Source organism: Accipiter gentilis, chromosome 19 (genome assembly GCF_929443795.1).
Source record: "Accipiter gentilis chromosome 19, bAccGen1.1, whole genome shotgun sequence".
Lineage (NCBI taxonomy): Eukaryota > Metazoa > Chordata > Aves > Accipitriformes > Accipitridae > Astur > Astur gentilis.
In genome coordinates this window covers 13,581,433-13,603,828 of record NC_064898.1, presented here as the reverse complement: position 1 = coordinate 13,603,828, position 22,396 = coordinate 13,581,433, and the positions used below count along the sequence as shown (strand labels likewise).

Here is a 22,396-nt window from a genome sequence, read left to right as displayed (position 1 = left end):
AGAATGTTTTCCTTTCTGTATGGTTCATCCTTGTATAGCGCTTATTAATTGTAACCCTTAATCAGAAGTTACTGTCCAAGTTTCAGTATATTTAATTACAGACTGCCATAGGAGCTTGTGAGTAAAGTTGCTGTCGTAAAATATGAGAGAGGATTTTTAGGAGCTGTCTTGAAAGCCATTAGAAGCTTTAGCCATTTAGCCTGAATTAGAATTCTAGCCATTAGCTAGAATTAAGAACAGGAAAACAAACTGAAGAGGGAGAGGGAACAGAACTCAGAACAATGCATATTGAAGATAAACCTATTGTCTTTTCTGGATAAATAGGGTAAGCGGAGCTAAGGGAAAATGGGAAGAAAGCAAAACTAGAAGGTGTAGTATGGGTGAAGGCAAGTCAAAAGAGCGTTTAAAATAAAAACAGGGAAGGTATAGTTTAGCATGAGGTTGAGGTTTTTAGGTTGTTTTCCTTAAGAAATCCCACCTCTTGAGGCAGCTAAGACTGGATAATAATCCAGGTATCTTGCTGTAAGTTACATTTCTTTAAAGAATGTAGGCATCTGAAACAGGTTTATCTGTTCCTGACATGATTTTGTGAATGAACTGGTTTATGAGTGTTAGTTAGCATACAACCTTTACAGAAGGGCATCAGTATGCGAAAAGTGAGAATTTTTTTCCCCATTGTTTTGGTTCTTTGATATTTTTTTGTCTTAGTCTTGCTGAACTTAGCTTGCTACATGTAATCAGCTAAAAAGTTTTGGGCGATATGTATGCAGAGAAACACAGTGCTCTTTTAGATAGCATTTGTTGGTTAATCTTCTGTGAAATAGGATTGCATTTTCACATCAATAACGGAAAGAAAACAAGCCTGTTACTTCTCAATATGCAACATGTATATAAACATTAGTGTTGAATGTTCTGATTTTGTGTATGTGTGTGTTTCTAACCATTTTTTTCCCTAAAGGTATTACAGGAGAAACTATGTTCTTCTGTCTTGGGTTAAAAAAAAAAAAAAAAAAAAAAAAAAAAAAGTAATAACAGTACATTGTTCTTCTGAGGAACCTCTCCTATGCATTTCTTCCTGAGGTAAAGTTATAAATTTGAAAGTAAACAATGCCTGTTTCTTATACAATTACAGTTGATATAACAGAGATGGGATAGTAATTGTATTTACATACTTCCATTCTTCAGATACTTTTACTTCCTGAATCATACTTTACAGCACTGCTTTAGCCCCTTCTGCTTGTGCATAGACATTAGATAATTAGCTTTGGAGCAGATTACCTAACTTTGTCCTCTTGTCTTCCCTCTTACATTGGAGTTTTGAATTGGGCTATCTGGTGAAAGTTTTTAGACCATTGCCTCTTAGGGGAAGGCTGTAGTACTATGTTAAAGATTGGCAGGAAAATGGACACTCGAATTCATAACTCTTGAGGGTTTTTTCCCCCCTTGGAGGGCAGGAGGGTAAGGAGGAATATGGCAATTACTAAAACAAGTTTTAGCTCTTTTCTTAGATTCTTGCTCACTTCAGTTGCAGATTTCTATGTTACCAGTTATACTACAAATTCTGCTTTGTGTACAAGTCAACACTACATATGATCTGTTGTGAAACTTGAGTTTCTAAGTATCTGCGTGACAGTAATATTCATTTCTTTCGTCATCTGCAAAAAATGCCCCCTTTTTAAGTGTCTTTTTGTAAGTTTTACTGATTTGACAGAATAAAGGTGGACTTCAGGTAAATTTTGTAGACTTTGATATAATTTTAGAAAGTTTTGGAATCACAGTGACGGTGACTGAAGGGAAAAATTTCAGCTTTCACAGAGAAAGATTAGGAAGGTTCTTAGAGATCAGTGTTTGTATTAGGTGAAGGTGATGCCTGCTGTTGAACATAGGTGTTCCAGTTCCTAGGTTGTCTATGCGTATTCTTTTAATATCTAGATACAGATGCTCTCTAATATGCGTTAACCTTTTGATAAAATACATCTTTATTTACATTTATTTTACAATTAAATATCAGAAATTGTAGGGACTTGCAAGTTCTGCTTTGTATCCCACCACTGTTTGAGTCTCTACTACATTTTTGCTTTTGTTACTCTTCCTGTTGCTTTCTATCTGCCAGCAGTGATCTCTGCTTTTTGTTCAAGACTCTGCATTTCATGGCAAAAATGGTATATTGAGAAAGTAAAAACTCACAGAAAAATGGAGACATGCACCAAATAGAGACACGCACACAGACTTTTAAAATTACATGTATTTAAGTTACACCATTATATAAATATTTATTTACAGAGGTATGCCTTATCAGTAGTTCTGTAAGGAGCGCTTACATTTGGAAATGGGAATCTAGTTTTTGAATAACCTTGTCTTTGAAAATACCGCAGTAAATGGTGAGTTCCCTAGAAGGGCTGTCTCTCCCTGTGCAAATAATTTCATAGAATTGTAAGCTTATGGTTATGATTGTGTTCAACTGACCTAGGAGGCACCAAACAGAACTAGTAGGAGACCATGCCACAGGGATATTGTTGGTGCTAAATGTTTACGAAGGTTCAAGGGGAGACTGGCAAAGTACTTGAAAGAGAGATCTTTGGGCATCTAGTAAGTAGACAGAATCTGGCACAAGAAATCACCTGAGGTACTTGGAGGCCAAGTGACTATTCATAGCCACTGTACTTTTTGGGTCGATATGTGTATTCAGTGCTTTATGTAAAAGTTTATAGAGTGTGACAATCACTAAACGCGCTGCTTTCAGCAACAAGTTCTGTCCATCACCCCAGGCTAGGTGCCTGGGCTAAGTGGACTTGTGGTTAAACCCAGCATGGCTGGTTTTCTACAACATGGGCTACAGTAACTATGGAAATGTTAGTGAGAAGGTCTGAAGACCAGCAACATAGAGCTTATATAACTTAAGTCATAAGCTAATGCTGGGAATTCTGTTCCTATTGAGTCTTTTTGGGTGGAAGAGACATGTAATTGCACAGGAATTCTCCTAGATGCTCTGAGTGAATGTGTCTGCTGTTCTTCACCATGGTTTTCCATTTTTCCTCTGTTACTTGCCTCTAATACAGACATAGTCAGACAGCCAGTTACAAAATCAGACTTGACAGTCTTCTGGTTTCACAACTGCTCACAAAACCAAACAGGAATTACAGAAAGCAGTACTAATCAATTTTTGAACTACCATTTCAACATGTAGGGGTAACAGCAGAAACACGAGAGCAGTTTACTGGCCAAGGAAGAAAGCAACATCATGATTAATGCCAAGTTTCTAGAGCGAAAAGTTCTGTTTCTGCAGCCATTGATGGCACTTAGCAAGGAAGACTTGCTACTCTGACAGCCAGGTGAGCAGACAGACCTTTCCTTTCCTGTCCTGTCCACAGCTCTGCATTTTATTTAGAAAAAGAACCTTGCCCAGGTTTGTCTCTAGTAAGCTAGTACTCATCAGATCACTGGAATCTCATAAGCAGTATTGTTCCACCAGGTAGGTGGACTGATCAGCTCTTGGCATCCTGCTTCAAAGGCATTTTGTTCTTATTTACTACAAAGGAACATGCTGGACCAGTATACGCTTTACTCAGTGTTAAGCAGGACTGACACCCCAGGGCTAGTTTTGTTTTTTTCCTAGAGCCAGCTGGGTTTTTTGGCTTTGCAGTTCAAGAGAATTTCTTGCTGAGTTTCATCTCTGAGGGATGTGTGACTTAGAAGGACTCTTGAGGAGAATGGTAGTGAGAAGGTCTGCCCACATGGCCAGTGTGTTGGCTTAGCAGTCAAGGAATATTTTTGGTTCTTCATTGGCTTCTACACTTGGATGATGTGGGGCATATCACTGTGTTCGTGTTGCCCCTGTTTTATAAAATAGCATCTCACTGATTAGCTGGCTGGTCTTTGGGTATGGTAACAAAGTATAGGGTTCTTCACACTTCAGCTTCCAATTCTGCATCAAAGTCCTGTTACACTGTGAATGTGTTAGGATTCGTGAGTATGTTAGGGTTTATGAATGTTTTGCAGTGTTGTCACTCTTTCTTGTCTGTTCTGTTCATTAGCCTCTGATAAAAGCTGAGGTACTCTTGTTACTTGTATGTAGCATGTAAAGCTTTTGAGCATTAAGGATGGGAAGGAAATGTCCAACTGTTAGATCACTGGTAATCCTCACTCAAAAACCTGTAGCTCTAATGGTGGAATAGTGAGGTTGCTAGAGAAAGGCATTGTTTTCTGAGCCAAAATGAAAGAGTTTAAATTAGAAATGTAGTTTGCAGGGGATCTTCAAAGACCACAGTAAGAAATTCTTGTCCTGGGATATTACTGGAATGCATTCGAATTATTATTTTACTCTTTTTGACATTGCTCTAAGAACATCTTTTGACATTAAGCAAACAAATCTGTCCTTCCTCTCCTCTTACCCTCCAGCTTTAGACAACGAATTCTTCCAACAGGAGCGTGACTTTAGGACAAAATGACAGGCAAAGAGTTAATGTAGTTTAAAAATGGATTTAGTAGGTACTTTGGGCATTTATCAGATACAGACACATATTTTTGTGTGTATATCTGAATCTCATGTGTGAAATTATGACGTTCGTGCGTATTTAATATACCTCACATTGTACAGAATGGTCTGTTAGTCCAAGTCTAGCAGCCAGATGGCTTTTGCTAGTGTATTACCATATTATACTGAGGAAGAGTGGAAGGAGAGGTTGAAATACGATGTGGCTTCCTGCAGCAGGTCTTGTTCTAATTTCTTTTACATTCTTAACATTTGTAGTGGATCGTTTGCTATGCCATCTTAGGACTGTACTTAAATCTAAAGAAATACAGGCATGAACTTCCTGTATCTGATTTAGATATTTTTGAAAGTCCATATCTATGTTAGTATAAGAATTCAAAAACATATATTTGTAAAGCATCTGCCAGATAAGATGAGATGAATGTAACTTCAAGAATAGTTTTCAGTCTAAGCAAAATACAGATGAATGTACATGACCATATAGAGGTGGGAGTAAGTGGTTTATGAACTGTATAGCGAAGAAAGGTGGTTTCCTCAAGAGCTGCTATTTGGAACATAAGGGAAACACACCTCAAGGCTCTGTGTTCAGCCATTGGCTATGGACTCCAGAACACCCTCACCTACCTCCCCTTTTACCATTTCCTACATGTAGGTTTCCCTGCCTCTGCCTTCCTGCTCATAGAGGCATAGCACTGTTGTTTGTAGCACTGTGTCTCTATGTCTGCTCCTGGTGTTTTCTTACCTTTGCTTTCTCATTGTCTGTTTGCCTCCTGTTCTTCAGGTTTGTGTTTTTGCTTGCTTAAGCTTTTAATGCTTTCACAGAAACTTATGGTATGAGGTAAAGGGAAAATTAGTTTTGTCACTATTTAAAATTGTTTGTGAAAGATAGAGGAATATTTCAGGCTCTCATTAGAGTTACCTTGTTGCTGCTGCTGGTCCTTAATCACTAGATGAACTTTCCCATGGGAGGTAGAATATCTCTATGCTTGTTCTTTTTCCTGGTGCTCATGCTGGTTTCATTCTGGCAGGCTTGACTTATTGCTGGTTTTGTACTATAATGCTATAGCAAAAGGGAGTGTCAAAAGGATATGTAAGGATGCAAACAAATTATAAAATTAAACTCCAAATACTAAATCAAAATGATAGAAGTGTTTTCTGTTCTTTGATTTCCCACCCACCACTTCCTTGCCCTTATCCCAGAAATGTTAGACATGAGCTTGAAACTCTTCTGTTTCATGTACTGTTATATATGTAAAATGTTGGAATTTTTTTTAGATCAATTTCAGCTGGAGCAAACAAGAGCCCGCCATCAACTCCTTCCTTCTATATTGCAGGCCCACTCCCCGATGGATGGGAACAAGCTATGACCCAGGATGGAGAAATTTACTACATAAACCATAAGAACAAGACCACATCTTGGCTAGACCCAAGGCTTGACCCACGCTTTGGTAAAAGTTCATCTCGCTTCAGAATTTTTGATTCGCTTCAGTTCACTCAGCTTTAATTTTGCAGGCATATTTTGAAAACTTTTTATAGTACGATTAAAATATATTTTAATTTCAATTATAGAGACCTTATTGAAATAATTATTTTTTAAAAAAAGATAAAAAGGATTAGCATATATCCTTTAGGAGTGTATGTCACCAGAGTTTCTAATGGTAGGGGTTGGTATTTTGCCGTATGATCCATACAGTTCCCAAAGTTGGTGGCATTCAGAAATTACTTACCTACAGACAGTTTCAGCCAAGCTCACTCTTCCCTTTAAAATTGCAAAAATTACCACAGAAGAATCTTTTAATTCCCAAACAAATACTTACTTTCCTTTGCGCTATCTTAAAGAAGGCATTGTCTGATAATAATTTATGCTGTTTAAATACATTTGAAACGTATACCAGCTTATAATTCCAGCTTGTCACAGTGATGATCATGACAAAACTTTGTTTTAAACAAGATGAAGAGAAATGATTAGCTTTGTTTTTTCTACTTAAATAATCTTTTTGTGGGGTAAAGACTATGTAATATTGGAAATAGAAATAGTAACTTAAATTAGGGAGCACAAGGTCTAGATGTAAAAATTCAACAAAATAGAACTGGTAACTCATTTCTTGTAATGTTCTTGATCTATATGAAGAGCAGAGCTGCAAACATTTCAATACAATATTGGCACTGATGACTATGAATAGCAATAGCATATATTATTAAGAGATGCTAAACTAGTTTCTCAGATTGTCCAAGTGATTGTTCTGATTCATTTAAGGTGGTATTACAACTTTAGGCTTTGTATAAAGCCATGACCTGTGTGTGTAAGCTTTATTAGCTGTATTAATTTGCCCTTGATTTGTTTTCCCAATAACTTACTATTTTCAACTTCTTTGGGTTTTAGTTATTTTTCCAGAGCCATGGAAAAAACAGTAGGGGTAAAAAAAAGAAGAGATCATTGTGGTTTTCAGGCTTTAGTTTTGGACTCGGTGCAACTAAATGAAAACAGTGTGCAGATCACAGAGTAGGTCAGGCTGAGGGGATACAAAGCCTTTGAAGCTTTACAGGGGTTGACCTAACAACAACTGTGGGCCCCTTTTGGGAGAGGCATTAACTCCATGAATGCCGTATAAACACAGAGCTACAAAACTCAACAGTCACTGTTCTGTTTTGTTTTTCTGAAATGGCTGTTAGAAATTTCAACATTTTTGTTTTGTAGGCTTGAGTGCTTACTTTAGACGTCCGTTTGGTCTTATGGAGAACACCAGATTGTCACACTTTGTTTATAAACTGCTCACCAGTTTGTAGACAGGTTGAACCACTGTGCAACTTGAGCCCAAAGGTGGGGCTCAAGGTATATTGAAGGTTGTCAGCTTTGGCAAATGTCCATGCTGGCTTTAACACCAGCCAGAGTTGCAGACCTGTTTGTGTGTTGCATGAGGAGTGTGTGGGTAATTTGTAACTTCACAATTACTTAATATGTGAATAAGGCTGAGAAGGAAGCGGTTATTTTGAAAATCAGTGTTGTCTTTTGCTGTTAAAAGAGGCAGGTCAATTATATTTACTTAAGTAATCTTGCAGGGTATGTATTTTTCTTTTCTTTGTATCACATTATAGTTTCCAATGATGAGCTGGAATTAAAAAGGAGTGTGGAAAAGGCTTTAATTGACAGGGGTTGTGAGTGAGATGAATCTTGTTTCTCAGAACTATTTTGTACTCCTGTAAATGCTCTGGTCTAACTGTAAGGGCAAAAGCTACTCATCTTGTGCATACTGAAACTCCATCAAATGTTAAGGCTGCGCAGTTAAACTGAAAGAAGTTAGAAATATCCAAAAGACTGCATAAGGGTTTCTTGCTGCATAGCTTCCCTTTTTGGGCCCACTGCATATGTGTATCCCAGACAGGCTTGAGTACACGCCAAGGCTCTTTATTTTGTGGTCGGACTTTTAATCTGTTCCAGACCTTTTCAGTCAAAGAGCTCAAGTGTAACTGAAAGGGGCAGGAAAGGAAAAAAAAAGGCATGTGGGCTCTTCTGATCTAGAGTGACGGCAAATAGAGACAAGCTGCTAGCTGCTGTTGAGCTTGAAGGAGTTTTCCTTGAAATCTTAAGTTGTACGCATTGTATTATGGTTTATGTTTTTATCATTTGAGCCAAGAAAATACAAAATCTTGTTCCTGTTGCTTTCTCACTTGTGACCTCCTTAAGTCGCTCCAGTAAAGAAAAAAATCTGTTTGACAGAGCTAACTTACTGAGCCTTGCATTTATTTATCATGTGGAGATCCTCAACAACTATGTGCTGTGACCCTAAATAGCATGTGAATGACTCAGAAGTTTACCTTTCTGTGCCTAATATAGGTTGAAAATCCTGTTGGTTTTTTTCCCCCTGAGGATCACCATACTCTTTTCTATCACTGTTTTAATGTAAGGGCTTGGTTTTCACTATTTTTTGACTGCTAACACTTTCAGAAGCAATCCTAGGTGAATTCATCTTTGTAATGTTGAAGCTTTTGATTATTACAGTGATATAAATGTTGATTGAAGATGAAGGAGAAATTCATTTCTTCCTTGATACTGCCACTTTCACCAATCTGAAGAACCATTGAAAACAATAAAGCAACTGAATGGTATGTGCAAACATACTCTTCTGTTCCAGTATTCAGAAACAGAAGGTTTGAAGAGTCTTTGCCCTTATTGCTTCTGAATGCCTAGCTTCCAGGGAGACAGCCCTTATATCTCTGTATATTCCTCATCAGATAGAAACTTTGCATTCATCTTTATTTTCTCTAGTAGGTGTGCATATATATCTCTTTATTTATTTAAGTAGTGCTGGGAATTTTCCATTAATGTGGCTAGAAAAGAGAGAAGGAAGGAGGATCAGTTTGAAGAAATTGTTTTAGGCAGACACACCTACTGACTTACTTGGTAAGGGAAACTTGGGTATTGCATTCATGCTTTTAAACAGAAAATTAAAGGATGCAGTTAATATGTATTCTTTCCTGGAGCAGGCTTTTAAGACTAATGTATCAGATAAGAGTCCCTGTCAGAATACCTGGCTGTGGAGTAGGCTGAGTCTAAAACCTGAGTGCTCCAAACCCGAGTTGAAGAGAAGAACTTTGTTCCAAGACTCAGATCTAACATCTTTGAAGTGGGCTTGAGGTCTTCAGCTACACCACTTAAACAGCAGTGAGGTCTTGTGGCTCAGATGTTGATCCTCCAAGTCTACATATTTGACTTTAGAACAGTTTTGTGTTAGGAGAAGTCACAAACTTCAAAAATATAGGAAAGAACCAAGTGTGAAAGGAGGATCTTCTCATGCCAAGCACAGGCAATCGTAAAAGATGACATGGGATCAAAGGAATGGGGATGGGGGTGTTTCTTAGGCCTGTGTCAGCAGGATTCTTGTCTAGTGGAGCATCTGGTAGAAACATGCTGTCCTACCTTCTCAGTGCCTTTGCAGGCCTTGTAGAAGGGGCTTCAAATTACTCTTTTTAGAAGATTGTTTCTTTAAGGTGGGTGGACTGTCAGGTTGACCTTGTGTTTTGGACTGTTTTGTCTTTTACTAGCTTCTGCTATTGTCCATTAGTCATTCTTCACAGATCCTACTGTTTTTCTTAAGCCTTCCAGATAAGTTAGGATGTTTTCTTGATAGTCAAAGAATGTCTGAGTAGGAAACAGGTCAGCTGTGCATTCCGAGTGGCTGGAGTTGGTGAAGTAGAAGAACATCTGCTTTTTCTATAAAATTAAATTTCCTAGAACCAGTTGAAGTTTGGAATCATTCAACTTTATTGCTACAAGTTTCCAAGAACTGGCTTTTGTATCAAATACCATTAAAGGGATTTTAACTGTTATTTAAGTTTGCAGATGATAGGACTTGTTTTTGAAATGCAACTTAAAATCATTTGCCCTTTGAGGATACTTAATTTGTTAAATTCTAAGATGCGATGGTGAACTCAAAGTGGGAAAATACCAGAAACTGGCAGTTGATTTCTGTGTCTGTATTGGGTTAATGTAAGTCTTGTGTTTAAATAATAGTACTCCATTAGCGTAGTCAGACAAGTCTGTCTGCAGGAATTGGAATAAAGCAAGATACTGTTTCAGTTTTCTTGTTATTTTATTCCAGACTTCAGTTTTATAGGTTTGTTACTAAAGATCATACCAGTGTTACACACACCCAGTCTTTTTCCTTCTGTTCTTTCAAATGTTGGAGCTGCCATACAGGGTATGAAGCAAAAGATGTGACCTCAGATTTAAATCATTGCCACGATTTTTTTTATCACTCCCACTTAGAGATTATGTTAATGTTTTTTGAAGTTCTGTATCAATTTTGGATGAGGGGGAAGGCAAGGCAAGACAGTGTTTAATATCATTATGGAAGGTGCCACAGGGGCTCTGTGTACAGTAGCTGCTGGAGCTACGCAAGTAGGAAAAGGAATAAAAGCGATGATAAAAGCAAACCTCATGAAGTTCAACAAGGCCAAGTGCCAGGTCCTGCACATGGGTCGGGGCAATCCCAAGCACAAATACAGGCTGGGCGATCAGTGGATTGAGAGCAGCCCTGAGGAGAAGAACTTGGGGGTGTTGGTTGATGAAAAGATCAACATGACCTGGCAATGTGCGCTTGTAGCCCAGAAAGCCAACCATATCCTGGGCTGCATCAAAAGAAGTGTGACCAGCAGGTCGAGGGAGGGGATTCTGCCCCTCTGCTCCGCTCTGGTGAGACCCCACCTTGGAGTACTATGTTCAGCTCTGGGGCCCCCAACATAAGAAGGACATGGACCTGTTGGAGTGAGTCCAGCCACGAAGAAGGCTGGAACAGCTCTCCTGTGAGGAAAGGCTGAAAGAGTTGGGGTTGTTCAGCCTGGGGAAGAGAAGGCTCCAAGAAAACCTTACTGCAGCCTTTCAATATATAAAGGGGGCTTAATAAGAAAGACGGAAAGACTTTTTTTTACCAAGGCCTTTAGTGACAAGACAAGCAGCAATGGTTTTAAACTGAAAGAGGGTAGATTTAGATCGGACATGAGGAAAAGATTTTTTATGATGACAGTGGTGAGACACTGGAACAGGTTGCCCAGAGAAGTTGTGGATGCCCCATCCCTGGAAGTGTTCCAAGTCCAAGTTGGATGGGGCTCTGAGCAGCCTGGTCTAGTGGAAGATGTCCCTGTCCATGGCAGGGTGGTTGGAACTAGATGATCTTTAAGGTCGCTTCCAACCGAAACCATTTTATGACTCTGTGATAACAGTAGGAGTATAGAGAATGCACACCAGGGTTTTCTGCTTCCTTCTTTTGTAATATAAGAACATTGTATCTTTGAAACAATGAAAAGGGCTTGTTCGGAAATACTGAAGTAAAATGCACCTGTAGATTTCATTGAAACATGTATTTATCATTTCAATTAAAAAAAAAAAAGAAAACAACCAAACCCAACTGCACAACAGACTTGAAATGTACTTAAAAGCTTAAGCTTCAGAGCATCTGCTAATTTTTAAGTATCAGAAATTCAAAGAAAGTATGCCATAGTGTTGCTTTCTTGTACCTTACCTGTCTGGCACTTTGTTTAATATGTGTTTCTTCACATGAGTTTTTAGGAGCCTTGCCAGAGGCAAATTTGTGGACAAGATAGAACTAGAACCCTAGACCGGAAAACTTTTTTTTTTGGCCTTCGTGTGGTTAAAAAAAAAAGCCCAGACCTTATGTCTGGTCACAGTGGCATTTCAGATTTTTTTTAAGTTCAAGATCTGCCTTCCATTTGTGCACAAAAGCAGAGCATAAGCCACAGTTGGTTTTGATCTGTGAATACAATGGCATAATCTCTTTACATGCTCTCTAAAACAAAGTGGATTTGACTCATGTGAAAGGTCTATTGGTATTAGATTTTTCACTTCCCTATCTCTGTTTTTTCAGAAAAATTTCAGGAGATCACTTAGGATGGGGAAAAGACTTCTGTATTTTGGTGTGTGTGTCAGAGAATGTGTACAGATGAAGTAGCATCAGTTTTCAGTGAACCAGTGACTTGTGTCAAAGTGAGCTCGTTGCCAATCTGCAGAGGCAGATGAAATTTCACTGGTAAGCATCCCTTTGTAATAGGGGATGCTGCTCTTACAGTAGGGACAATAAATGCTTATTAGTTGTTCATCATAATAACAAAGTGAAATCTTGTTTTGTTCAAAAGCAGCATGTATTTAGACCTGAAGAAATCTTTAAATGTCTCCACAAGTATTGCATAAGGATGCAGTTATTGCCTTTATGTAGAATACTTGTATACTAATAAAAAGGGGAGAAAAACCCCACTTTTATTAAGGATTTGTCAGAGCAGTGGGTTTATGTAAGTTTGTACCTGTTTGGGGGTTTGTTTTTTTTTCAGAATAATTTAATCCTGTTCGAGAAAGGAGGTTTGTTGGTAATCGTGTCTTTATGCCAATAAAAATAATGCGTACTTCCAGTTTTGTGCTAGAACAGCTGTGACAGTGAAAGAAAACTGCACTCCTAATAGGGTCATTTTTTCCACCATATCCTTCCAACACCACAGTTTGCACGTCTCTGTTAATGAGCATACTATGTTAAAAACTGAAGGTGCATCGTTTTGAATACATCATTCATTATCTGTAATCTAAATATACGTATACACACACAATAATTATATACTGTATATCTAATCGTATATAATATAAAATTCAAAGAAGTGTCAGCTTTTTTCCTCCTTAAATTCAATCTGTTGAACCATGATTTCAGTTCCTTATATAGAGAAAACATTTTTTCTCCATTTCTTGACAGTATACTGTTGATTTTTATTTTTTTAATTACAGTAGTTTTTACTGCATTTTGTAATTCATGTTTTATAATTTCTGATGGGTTTATGACAGAGATTAAAAAGATGCAGATGTGCACATACATATACACAAGGTTTCTTCCCCTCCAATAAATTGAAGGAAACCTGCATTTAAAAAAAAAAATAAAAATACAACATTGTTTTATAATTAGTTATACAGAAGCTTGTCTTTTGGCCTAATTAACCCAGGAAGTACTATGTGGTGATTAAGCAGTGAAACTCTATTTGCAGCTAATACCCTTAATGTGGACTCTTTGCTGATTAAACTTTGATCTAAAGCACACACTAGCTTTCATTAAATATATTTTGCCAGATATTCAGTGGACAGACGTGGGTCCTTGATGAGCTGAGTCCTGCACTTTCTGTAGTCTGCAGTGTTTCATACATACAGTTTCAACTTAATGACATTAGTTGAGGTTTCTTCTCGTAATCTGTCCTATGCAGTGTGCCCTACATAGTCCTCCTGTCCTAATAATTACACTGTCAGTTGCATTCTGTATGAAGATTTTGAAATAAAGTCAAATATTTAAGAAATTGTTTAGACTTCCAAAATTGAAACTTACTTCTTTTTAAAGAATGGCAAATGTTTTGGTTTACATGCATTCACTGAGCAGAAGTTTCTTATAGCTATTTACGTTACTGCTGAATCTCATTTATATTTGCATTTGTAGCTGGCCAGAATATTTCAGTTCTTCTGAAACTGGCAGACATTGAGTTAAAGTGCTTTATAAATACTGCTGTTAACTTCTATGGGGGAAAAAAGTTAGATACATGAACAACTGCAACAGCATTTTGCTCCAGTTTAGTTTCCGGTGTGTTAAGAGTCTGTCTGTGGATGCTATAGAGTCTTAGTGGTGGTCAATCAATCCAGCTGTTGCACCTCTGCATTTTAGGATACAGAAGGATTTTTAAAAACAATGGCAGCTTTATCAAAGAAAACTAAGAACTCTTTAAATTAATTTATATTGTTTTAATCAGTAGGTGCCGTAGTGATAGAAGAACAAAAAAAATACTAATTTCATTTGAATACAAGTAATTGATAAATGCAGAGTAATCAATCTGTAGTTTGGACATGCTTCTGTAATAGAGAATATTTTCATTGGATATATCTTGTTTTAACCAAGAGTCCAGCTCAGGAGTGTGTGAATATTCCTTTTTACCTAAGACACTAAGATTTGTTTGTACACTTAAGACAGCAAGATGAGCCCAGAGAATAGTCTGTTTCAGGTTTCCCCCTTACTCCAAGCTCCAGGATTCTCACATTAACCAGAGACTGAAAACAATGGAATATTTTATTGTGCTAATTTTTAGGTTGTTTTGTAACAGCAGCATTATGAAACTGCAACTGAGATTTCCTTAAAGTAATACAGGAATGCATTATAAAGAATGCAATCCAGAAACATGACTTGTATCCTGATTAAACAAATTGTTGTACCAAGTCTCTCTAAAAAAGCCACTTGGAACAAGTTTTTATTACTTCCGAGACTCATTCTTTCAAATCCTGCTGGTAATTTTTTTTTCTTCACAGGTCTTTTCAACTTAATCAAAGAGGATTTTTGCCTTTGTTGCAGTGCTGCAAACTAGCACCATTCAAAAACCTGGCCATAGCCAAAAATGATGCACAAAAACTGTCTGGTTTCCAAATGAAGCTGAAGGGGTTTTTTCAGTTCCCTTAACGAAAACATTCTTACTCTTAAGAGCAGTAAGTTATAGTATGCTCAGATCCTGAGCTTTTTTGTTGTTGTTTGTTCAAACAAATCTTTAAATTTGAAGATTAAAATTTGTTTTAGTTTTGAAGGGTGAAATGATAAATACAAAAGAAAAAAAAACATTCAGCTGTGCCTTATTAATGATTAAGGGTTCTCTACAGCAATCTTTGCACATAATTCTCCATAGGGGAAAGGTACTGTGTCACTGAAAACTGTCTGTGCCCTGGGACGTGTGATTTAAATTGGCATAGGATCTGGGGAGAGAATTAGCCTTTTATGTTTGAGTTGTTAACAATCTGCTGGCCTTTTCTCTCTAGCACCAATGACTGGTAATCGTTTCTCTCACTTGGTTTGTTTTTGTTTTGTTTTATTTTTCTCTTTTTCTTTTCATTAAGAATGTAGACAGCAGTCTAAACTTTTTTCAGTAACTGTCAAGTATTATCTCCTACAGTACAGAACAGGCATTTTGCTGTTGAGTTTGGACAGTAGAACATTTAATGTGTAACATTTGAAGACCACTAATTCTCTGTTCTCAAAAGCATATTGCAGCTATTACAATTGACTGTACTCTGCAGATTGTGAATCTAAGCCATATTAGAGGACGGCAAGATCTTTTTTTATTGTCTTAAGTTGCCCGTGTTTTTTAAATTGTCTGCCCCTCCTCCTCCTCCTCCTCCTCCTCCTCCTCCTCCTCCTCCTCCTCCTCCTCCTCCTCCTCCTCCTCCCTCAAATCCCCCTCTTCTAGAAACAAAGACTTGTTTGTTCCTTCTCTGCCTGTGAGGTCTTTGCAGCCTCTGCTGTGTGGGTGCAGAGCCCCTTATTTAAATGCTTTCCATAGCCATGGAAGGTAAGGAACAGGATGCATTAGAAAACTGTGAAGTCCTAACTCTAATAGATAAATGAAGCTCTTTGCCTTTGAATTCAAAGTACTTAAAAAGAGCTGTGCGTGTCAGCATCATCACAAACCCAGGAGGTGTGGAAAAAATAAAGTGTGCTCATCTGAGATCACACTGATAAGCATATTATTTAGAGTGCAGATTTCTGCAGTCATGTCCTCAGTAAAAAAATGGAGAATTGAGAATTAAAAAACAAAAACACAAACCACAAAACAACTGAAAACCAAACCAACAAAAAAACTCCAACAACAAAAAAAACTTTAAACCCCTCTGTTTTTTCCTGTCACTTGAAACAAGATGTGTTTTCCCTCTTTTCATTAAATATTGTGTTGTGAATTACAGAAAAATACATTCTTTTTTCTGTTTTCCCTTGAAGATAGCACACTTGTGTAATCAGCCAAGATGGCTGAAAATCATTCAGTGTTATTAATGTTTTTTTCCATTGGTTCTTCACTTGGGTATGTTGTTAAGTCAGTAAAATTCAGTTAACATTCTCTTCTTTTAAAGTCCAAACTTTTAGTTCAATTTCACAGTTAAAAATAGTTCCCTTACATGAAAAACATCTCCATGGTCTGTTCTGCGGACAGTTGAAAATCTTGTCAATTTGAAGTGTTTCGCACTTGCATTCTTGAAATAATAAAATGCTCAGAAAAATCCTTTTAATGGACACCTGAATAGGAATTGAGAAACCAGATTTTTAGGTTTGGTTTCTGAAGAGTTGCCAAATCATATAGTTAAGTTTTCCCACAATATTTACTGATGAATATTAAGTATACACTGAAGTATCAATATCTTATGATATTCCTGTTTTAGATACACTTTTATTTGGAAACATTACTTTGAAAATGGATGTCAGAAGGGATTTCAGGGATCTAGGATGAGGGAATAAAATGAAAAACATCAGATAAACATGATTTGTTTCTTACAGTTTTAATTGCAAAATCAGTAGATGGGAAGAATGAAGCAAACTGTGATCAGAGAGAACAGGAATAATACAAGCAGCTGTCAGAAAGATACAGGTATATAAAATATGAAGAATTTGGCATGAGAAGGAAATTATTTCCAAAGCTGCATATTAGTGGAAAAGAGACCTAGGGAAGTAATACTTGTATGGTACATGCAGGAAAACCAAATTCTTAACATGTTGAAGGGATGTTAGTGATATTGCACTTAAGTGCTTAACTAAGGTTAGAAACTTAAACTTTTATGAGGTTACCTGTAACATGACTTGGCTGGGAACTGCATGAGGCACGGACTCCGAAACCATGATTATATAATTGGAGACTAGACCAGAAAGGCAGCCTTTTTAACCAAGAGAAAATTGGTTAAATTCATTCTTCAGCTTTTGGGCACTTAATTTTTACAAGCTAGGTAGCTTGCTTTTAACTCAGATATGCTTCTTTCAGGTAGGTGATTGTAATTTTCTAACCTTTGTCCCTCTTCACTTTCCACTGTAATTGACCTTCCATTTTGTTTAATAACAGGGTTTGAATCCTGGAACTTCTGAAGGGTAGCACAGACTGCTGCTTGAGTTGCAGAATTAGCTAACAGCAAAAGACTGTTGTTTTCTGTTGTCCCCTACTAACCCCTTCATTGTCTGCTTTTAAGGTGAAGAGGGTAAGATATAAAAAGCAAAAGGCATGGTCCTGGTTCCAGACTTGATAGGATTCTGGGTAAAAAGAGACAAAGGAGGAGGTATATTCCCCACTCCAGCAGAGCCATGTCTAGCTTGTCTAGAGCTGCTAGGTGGGCTGCCTTTCTTTTTGCGTTGCTCCCTCTAGCTTCAACTTTGCCCTAATTTGGTAACTGTAGTTAGTCTAATTGCTGTCAGTCTTCAGCAGAGGTTGCCCAGTGGAGGTCCTGGAGCTTGTAATTACAGTTCACTGCTCACATCCTTGCAGGACATCTGTTGGTGCTGTTAAAACTTTTGCTTAACGGTTTCTGGTGTCTTGGGGCATATGAACCTCCTGTGTCTGTTCAGCAGAGGAACAAGCTGTCCTGTCTCTTCCTCCTGCTGGCCTAGGGACCACAGCTCATGTCGCAAAGCTGGTTGATTGGCTCCTCCTGGTCACCTTCTTCCTGAAGTTTAGTTTTGATGGTGAAGTGGTGCTGGATGCCTCGTAAGATCACCTGCTTGATTTTAAGCTTTAATCCACAGCAATGTCATCTTCCCCCTATTTTTTTTTCCCCCGCTGGGTCAGGATGGGACTTAGAGTTTGGAGTTGAACCTCTAGCCCTTTGTATTCACTCTGTTGTTTCTACTTGGTACTGGGATACAGTTTCTATTCCTATTTCACCTGTTCACTTACCTTTACAGGAAGTTTCATTTTATTTGTGATCACATGTATGAAGTGCTCTCACAAGTAACTGCATAAAAGATTATTTCAAATTACTTAAAACTATTTGACACTTCATTTTATTTTGACTTGTCTCATGAAAATGTGACCCACCTGTCCATTAGACTATTGACTCTGTGCTGGACCTATGGAATAGTTGAAAGGGTAGATAGACTAGAGAGTTGAGTCTGTAACTGTTTTTTACTTTTTTTTTTTCTTTTGCCATTCCAGTGAGCATATGGCATTTCTTCTTCATATGTTACCTCTCAATGGAAAGATGAGCTGTGGCAAGGGGAAAAGGGTGGAAGGCTGTGAAGCAACAGCCATTTTTACTGCTGTTGTGAGATAAATAAATTTAGGCTTTCTTGTAATAGAAGAAAAGCACTACTGTACCTTAAGTTGAACACTGAAAAGACAGTGGAGACTGAACGGCTTTTCAGAGAAAAGATAATACAGATTCTTTATGAGATAATTCTCCTTTCTTATGATAGTTAGAAGTGTTAGTGTTCCAGGAATCCTCTATATATGATGAAAACATTAATTCAGATTAATACAACAGATGGTTTTCTTTGCACCAAATCAGTCTGTCATCCTAAAAGAAGCTCACTCCCTTTTTTTCTTAGTTCCCATAAACCATAATCCTCATTCCCAGAAAAAAAAAAAAAAATCCCTACCACTCTCCTGTCACTGCTTCAGCAAATATATTCTGTAGCATATTGTGAATATTAACAGACTCGGGCTGTTCCATACAACAAGATGGAGAACTAATTCCGAAACTGAAAGCCCCTGAAAATAGTGTCCTTGTAATACATTCAGCCTTTCCCAGCCCTCTGTTTCACTATGGGAACTCCAGTGCCTCTGTTGACTAACCATATTGGCCTTGTGTGGGGGAAAAATCAGGCCTGTCAAGTAGATGCATCCCAGTCATGCATTATTTTATAAAGTAAAATTGTCTTAGGTCTTTCTTTTATGGGGAAGGGCAGATGGGTTCTCATTGTGCATTAGGCATACAAAACAACACTTTTCCTTCTCCACACCCCAGAAAAGATAAATCACGTACTTCTGTGGGGGAAAAGAAAATGAAGCACTAGCAAAATGTTTCCTATGTTGATGGCAGTATTTTTAGCTGTGTAATTCATCTGCCATTTCTGTACCAGCTCTAATTTTGCATGTCAAGACGCCCTAAATGGAGTCTGTAACACTCAAAACTTGATGTGACAAGGGTGTGAATGATAGTAGCCTGACCTGTACCACATTGGGAAGAATGGTAACCTTTAACCAAATGTAGTTTGATGTAAGTGAGATGATCTGTTTTGTCATTCTATGTGTTCTCAAGTTTAATGACTCTAACATTTCACATGAATAAGAAAAGTGATTTTGTGTTATTTGTGTCTTAAGTTGAATAGTTTATTAGGAGGAAGAGATATCCTTCTAATTAAACTTGAAATATTTCACTACCACTTTTGAATTTTTCACCAACTTAGACATTTAACTGTTTTCAGAAGCTTTTAGAACAAGTATGTACTCATAAACATGAGACCGTTGCATTGATTTCACAGGAATAACGTGCGCATACATTTCACAGTCTGAACATCAGTGTAGCTGCATGTTTTGTACTGTCATGGCTTGTAATTTCATAAACTTTTTAATATGTGCCTTCTAAGGATAATACTTGCCTTGCATGTATTTGTTTGAATTTCATTTTTCAATGTTTATTGTTTTGGTTCCTCAGCCATGAATCAGCGAATCAGCCAAAGTGCTCCAGTGAAGCAGCCACCCCCTCTGGCTCCTCAGAGTCCCCAAGGCAGTGTGATGGGTGGAAGTAGCTCCAATCAGCAGCAACAGATGAGACTTCAGCAGCTACAGATGGAGAAGGAAAGGCTGAGACTGAAGCATCAAGAACTGCTTCGGCAGGTGAGGCCACAGGTTAGACACCTACTTCCACTATTTCTTTTGTATGTTATGTTTTGCTTTGGGTAAGTTGTTGTTTCAGTGAGTCTTAAAGACCAGTGACTGTACAAAAATCTTTGCGATCTAAAAAGGTCTGCATTCATTCTGTTACTGACATCAGCTTGGTAATGAAAGCATCTGACTTACCAGACTGAAGGATTTTACTTTCCTCCCTCATTCTTCTCTCTAACAAAACTTTCTGAGAACAGGCTTCTTCACTATTAGGGTGACATCATGGACTGTTGATCTGATTGGATATTTCTCTTGAGAATGTATTTCATATTCATTGAGTTCTGAGTCATGCAAAAAGGCAAGAAGTTGGTTCCCACAGCTGCTTTAGTTCTCACTTTTAAGTGGAGGAAGGTCTTTCACTTTTAGAACCTGTTACAGTCTGTAGGATTTCAAAGTACTTTTAAAGTTTATAGAAGATATATTGAGGAGACACCTTGTTGCTAAAATCTTATATGTTAAACGGTGGAGTGGAGCATGGAACAACTGAATCACTCGTGCTGCATTTTGAATCTGTGGTTTTCATATGCTGAAGAATTTCAAACTTCATAACTAGGCTGCAAACTATTCCTTTCAATATTTTTCTACTGTATGACTATAGCTGTAGCAAATGTTAAAGTGTAGGACTGGACATTGGAATCTCTGGATTTTGAATTTGGGCTTGACTTCCTTTTGACTCTAAGCCTTCTGCTTCGATTTTTCCATCTGAATGTTTTAAGAGTTACTACCATCTGTGCTACGTACTTAGGACATTCTTTGGTTTTTTGACACTGCCAGAGAAAGTACTAATCTTTTCTTTGAAGAAAACCTTCTAAAATCTTACCCTGTTACCTTTTCACTTTGGGTGATGGGCCTTGTATGAGGAGGGGATAATATCTTAATGTCCTCAAAGACAGCTTTTCTCTTTCTTCATCACCTGCAATATTCTGTCCTGGAATCTGACTCCCATTATCCTCTTTGTAGTCAAGGCCTGTTTTGTAGGAATCTTCAGCATCTCTTGGTGTAAGATGGGTCATCTTTACAGCCGTTACTTTTTATAGCACTCTAGGTAAGAATACGTTGCAAAGGTGACATCAGGACTTTCTCTCCGCTTAAGCACCTGGGCTTCTGCTGTTCCTGCTTTGCAATTAATCCACCAACAAACATTTTACCCTGTGCTACCATGCTTCTAGGTAGGGCTTCTAATTGTCTTCTTCCTCAGTTGTCATTAAGAACCTGACTAACTTTGGACCAGGTGACAGCCAGTTCCCTTCACATTGTTCTCCCTGGTTGTTAAGCTTACCTGTCAAATACGCATCCTTGGTAAATCTGTCAGTTTTGTTTCACTGTGTCGTGATTTTCATAGTTTCTTAACTCCCTTATCCTGTCTCATCTGGCCTGTCTTGGGGGCTTGATACTACAAGATGGTGTTTATAAGACAGCCTGCATAGGCAAACCATGCAGCTAAAGTAATTTTTATCCATCTTATTTTTACTCTTAGGCATTGCGGAATATCAATCCCAGCACAGCAAATTCTCCAAAACATCAGGTAGGCTCTTAACTGATGTTTCAGCATAATTAGAAAAATGAAAGCATTAAATTAGGCTAGCAGGGGAACTTTTTGCTACATGAAGGCATTCTGAAAAAGAAAAACAAACAAAACAAGCTCTGCCATACACATTTTTGAACCACTTCTCTGGTCACGACCCTAACGTTGTTTTTAAGAGTGCTGCATTACCACAACTTTATATCAATATTTAAAAGCAAATGAGGAATTCATTGCGCATTTTTCTGCATTGAAAACAACCTTCTTGTTTAGCATTCTTGAGGATACTGCTGTTCCAGTCCTGATGTCATCAAGATGTGTATTTAAAGCAAACCTCCTATTATATCTAAGGTAGTAGTTTGTGACTTTTAAGTACTGTTCATACGAATGTTCTTATCAGTTTGTTTAAACAGGCATGATCTTAAAGAAGGGTATCTGTAATCAGTTAGTAAAAAGTCACTTGAAATATTTATGATTTTTAAGCATGTACAGTGTAACAGAATTATTTAATAGACTAGAATAACAAAATAATTGCTATGGGAAAATAATATGTAATTATTCCATTTTGACGTTTAACAGGCTCCTGCACAGATGCGTTTTCTGTATAGGAAAAAACAATTCTGAAAAGCCTCCCTAGGTCATACTAAAAGAAAATTGGTCAAAATGTGAATCATAATAAACAATTTAATGCAGACTTCTTTTAGGCTCTTAAGCAGTTGAATATGGAATGAATATCTGAAAGGGTGGATTTATGGATATATTCAGAGAGCTTCTTGCTTGCTATTGCTAACAGTATTCTTAATCTACCAGTTCTTAGGACAATGTTTATATTGGCTTGTACTGTACTTTGTTTTTCTAAGAAAAAACACTCTACGCACTAGGCAAGAAAAACAGAATAAAAGAAAGCATCCTGTGTTTGGAAGCCATGAGTATTGGTGTCCTATTGCATTCTGAAGAGTACCACAAAATTTGTACGTTACTAGTTCTCCTGAGAAGATCATCTTCAAAATTAGGACCTTAGACGTTAGAAATAATACTGACACCCTGGAAAAAAATACTTTTTTGTTTGGCAGTATCAGTGCAGCTCTAGAACTGAAGCATTCTAATTGAGATGTAACCGTCTGATTCATTTACAGAGCATTAACCACATAATGATCTCGTCGATCAATATT

The 22,396-nt window shown here is 37.6% G+C and overlaps 1 protein-coding gene across 4 annotated transcripts in view; it reads left to right on the top strand.

The window, feature by feature from the left end:
* The window catches only part of YAP1 (Yes1 associated transcriptional regulator), a 96,703-nt gene that overhangs the window by 54,076 nt on the left and 20,231 nt on the right, over positions 1-22,396 (top strand). The window contains exons 4-6 of one of the 4 annotated variants that reach the window (XM_049823250.1): positions 5,827-5,940; positions 19,473-19,654; positions 21,180-21,227. In XM_049823250.1, the coding sequence (XP_049679207.1) occupies positions 5,827-5,940; positions 19,473-19,654; positions 21,180-21,227 (344 nt within the window). Of the gene's footprint in view, positions 1-5,826; positions 5,941-19,472; positions 19,667-21,179; positions 21,228-22,396 lie in introns of all 4 variants that reach the window. The other 3 variants (XM_049823249.1, XM_049823252.1, XM_049823251.1) reach the window with 3 other exon arrangements.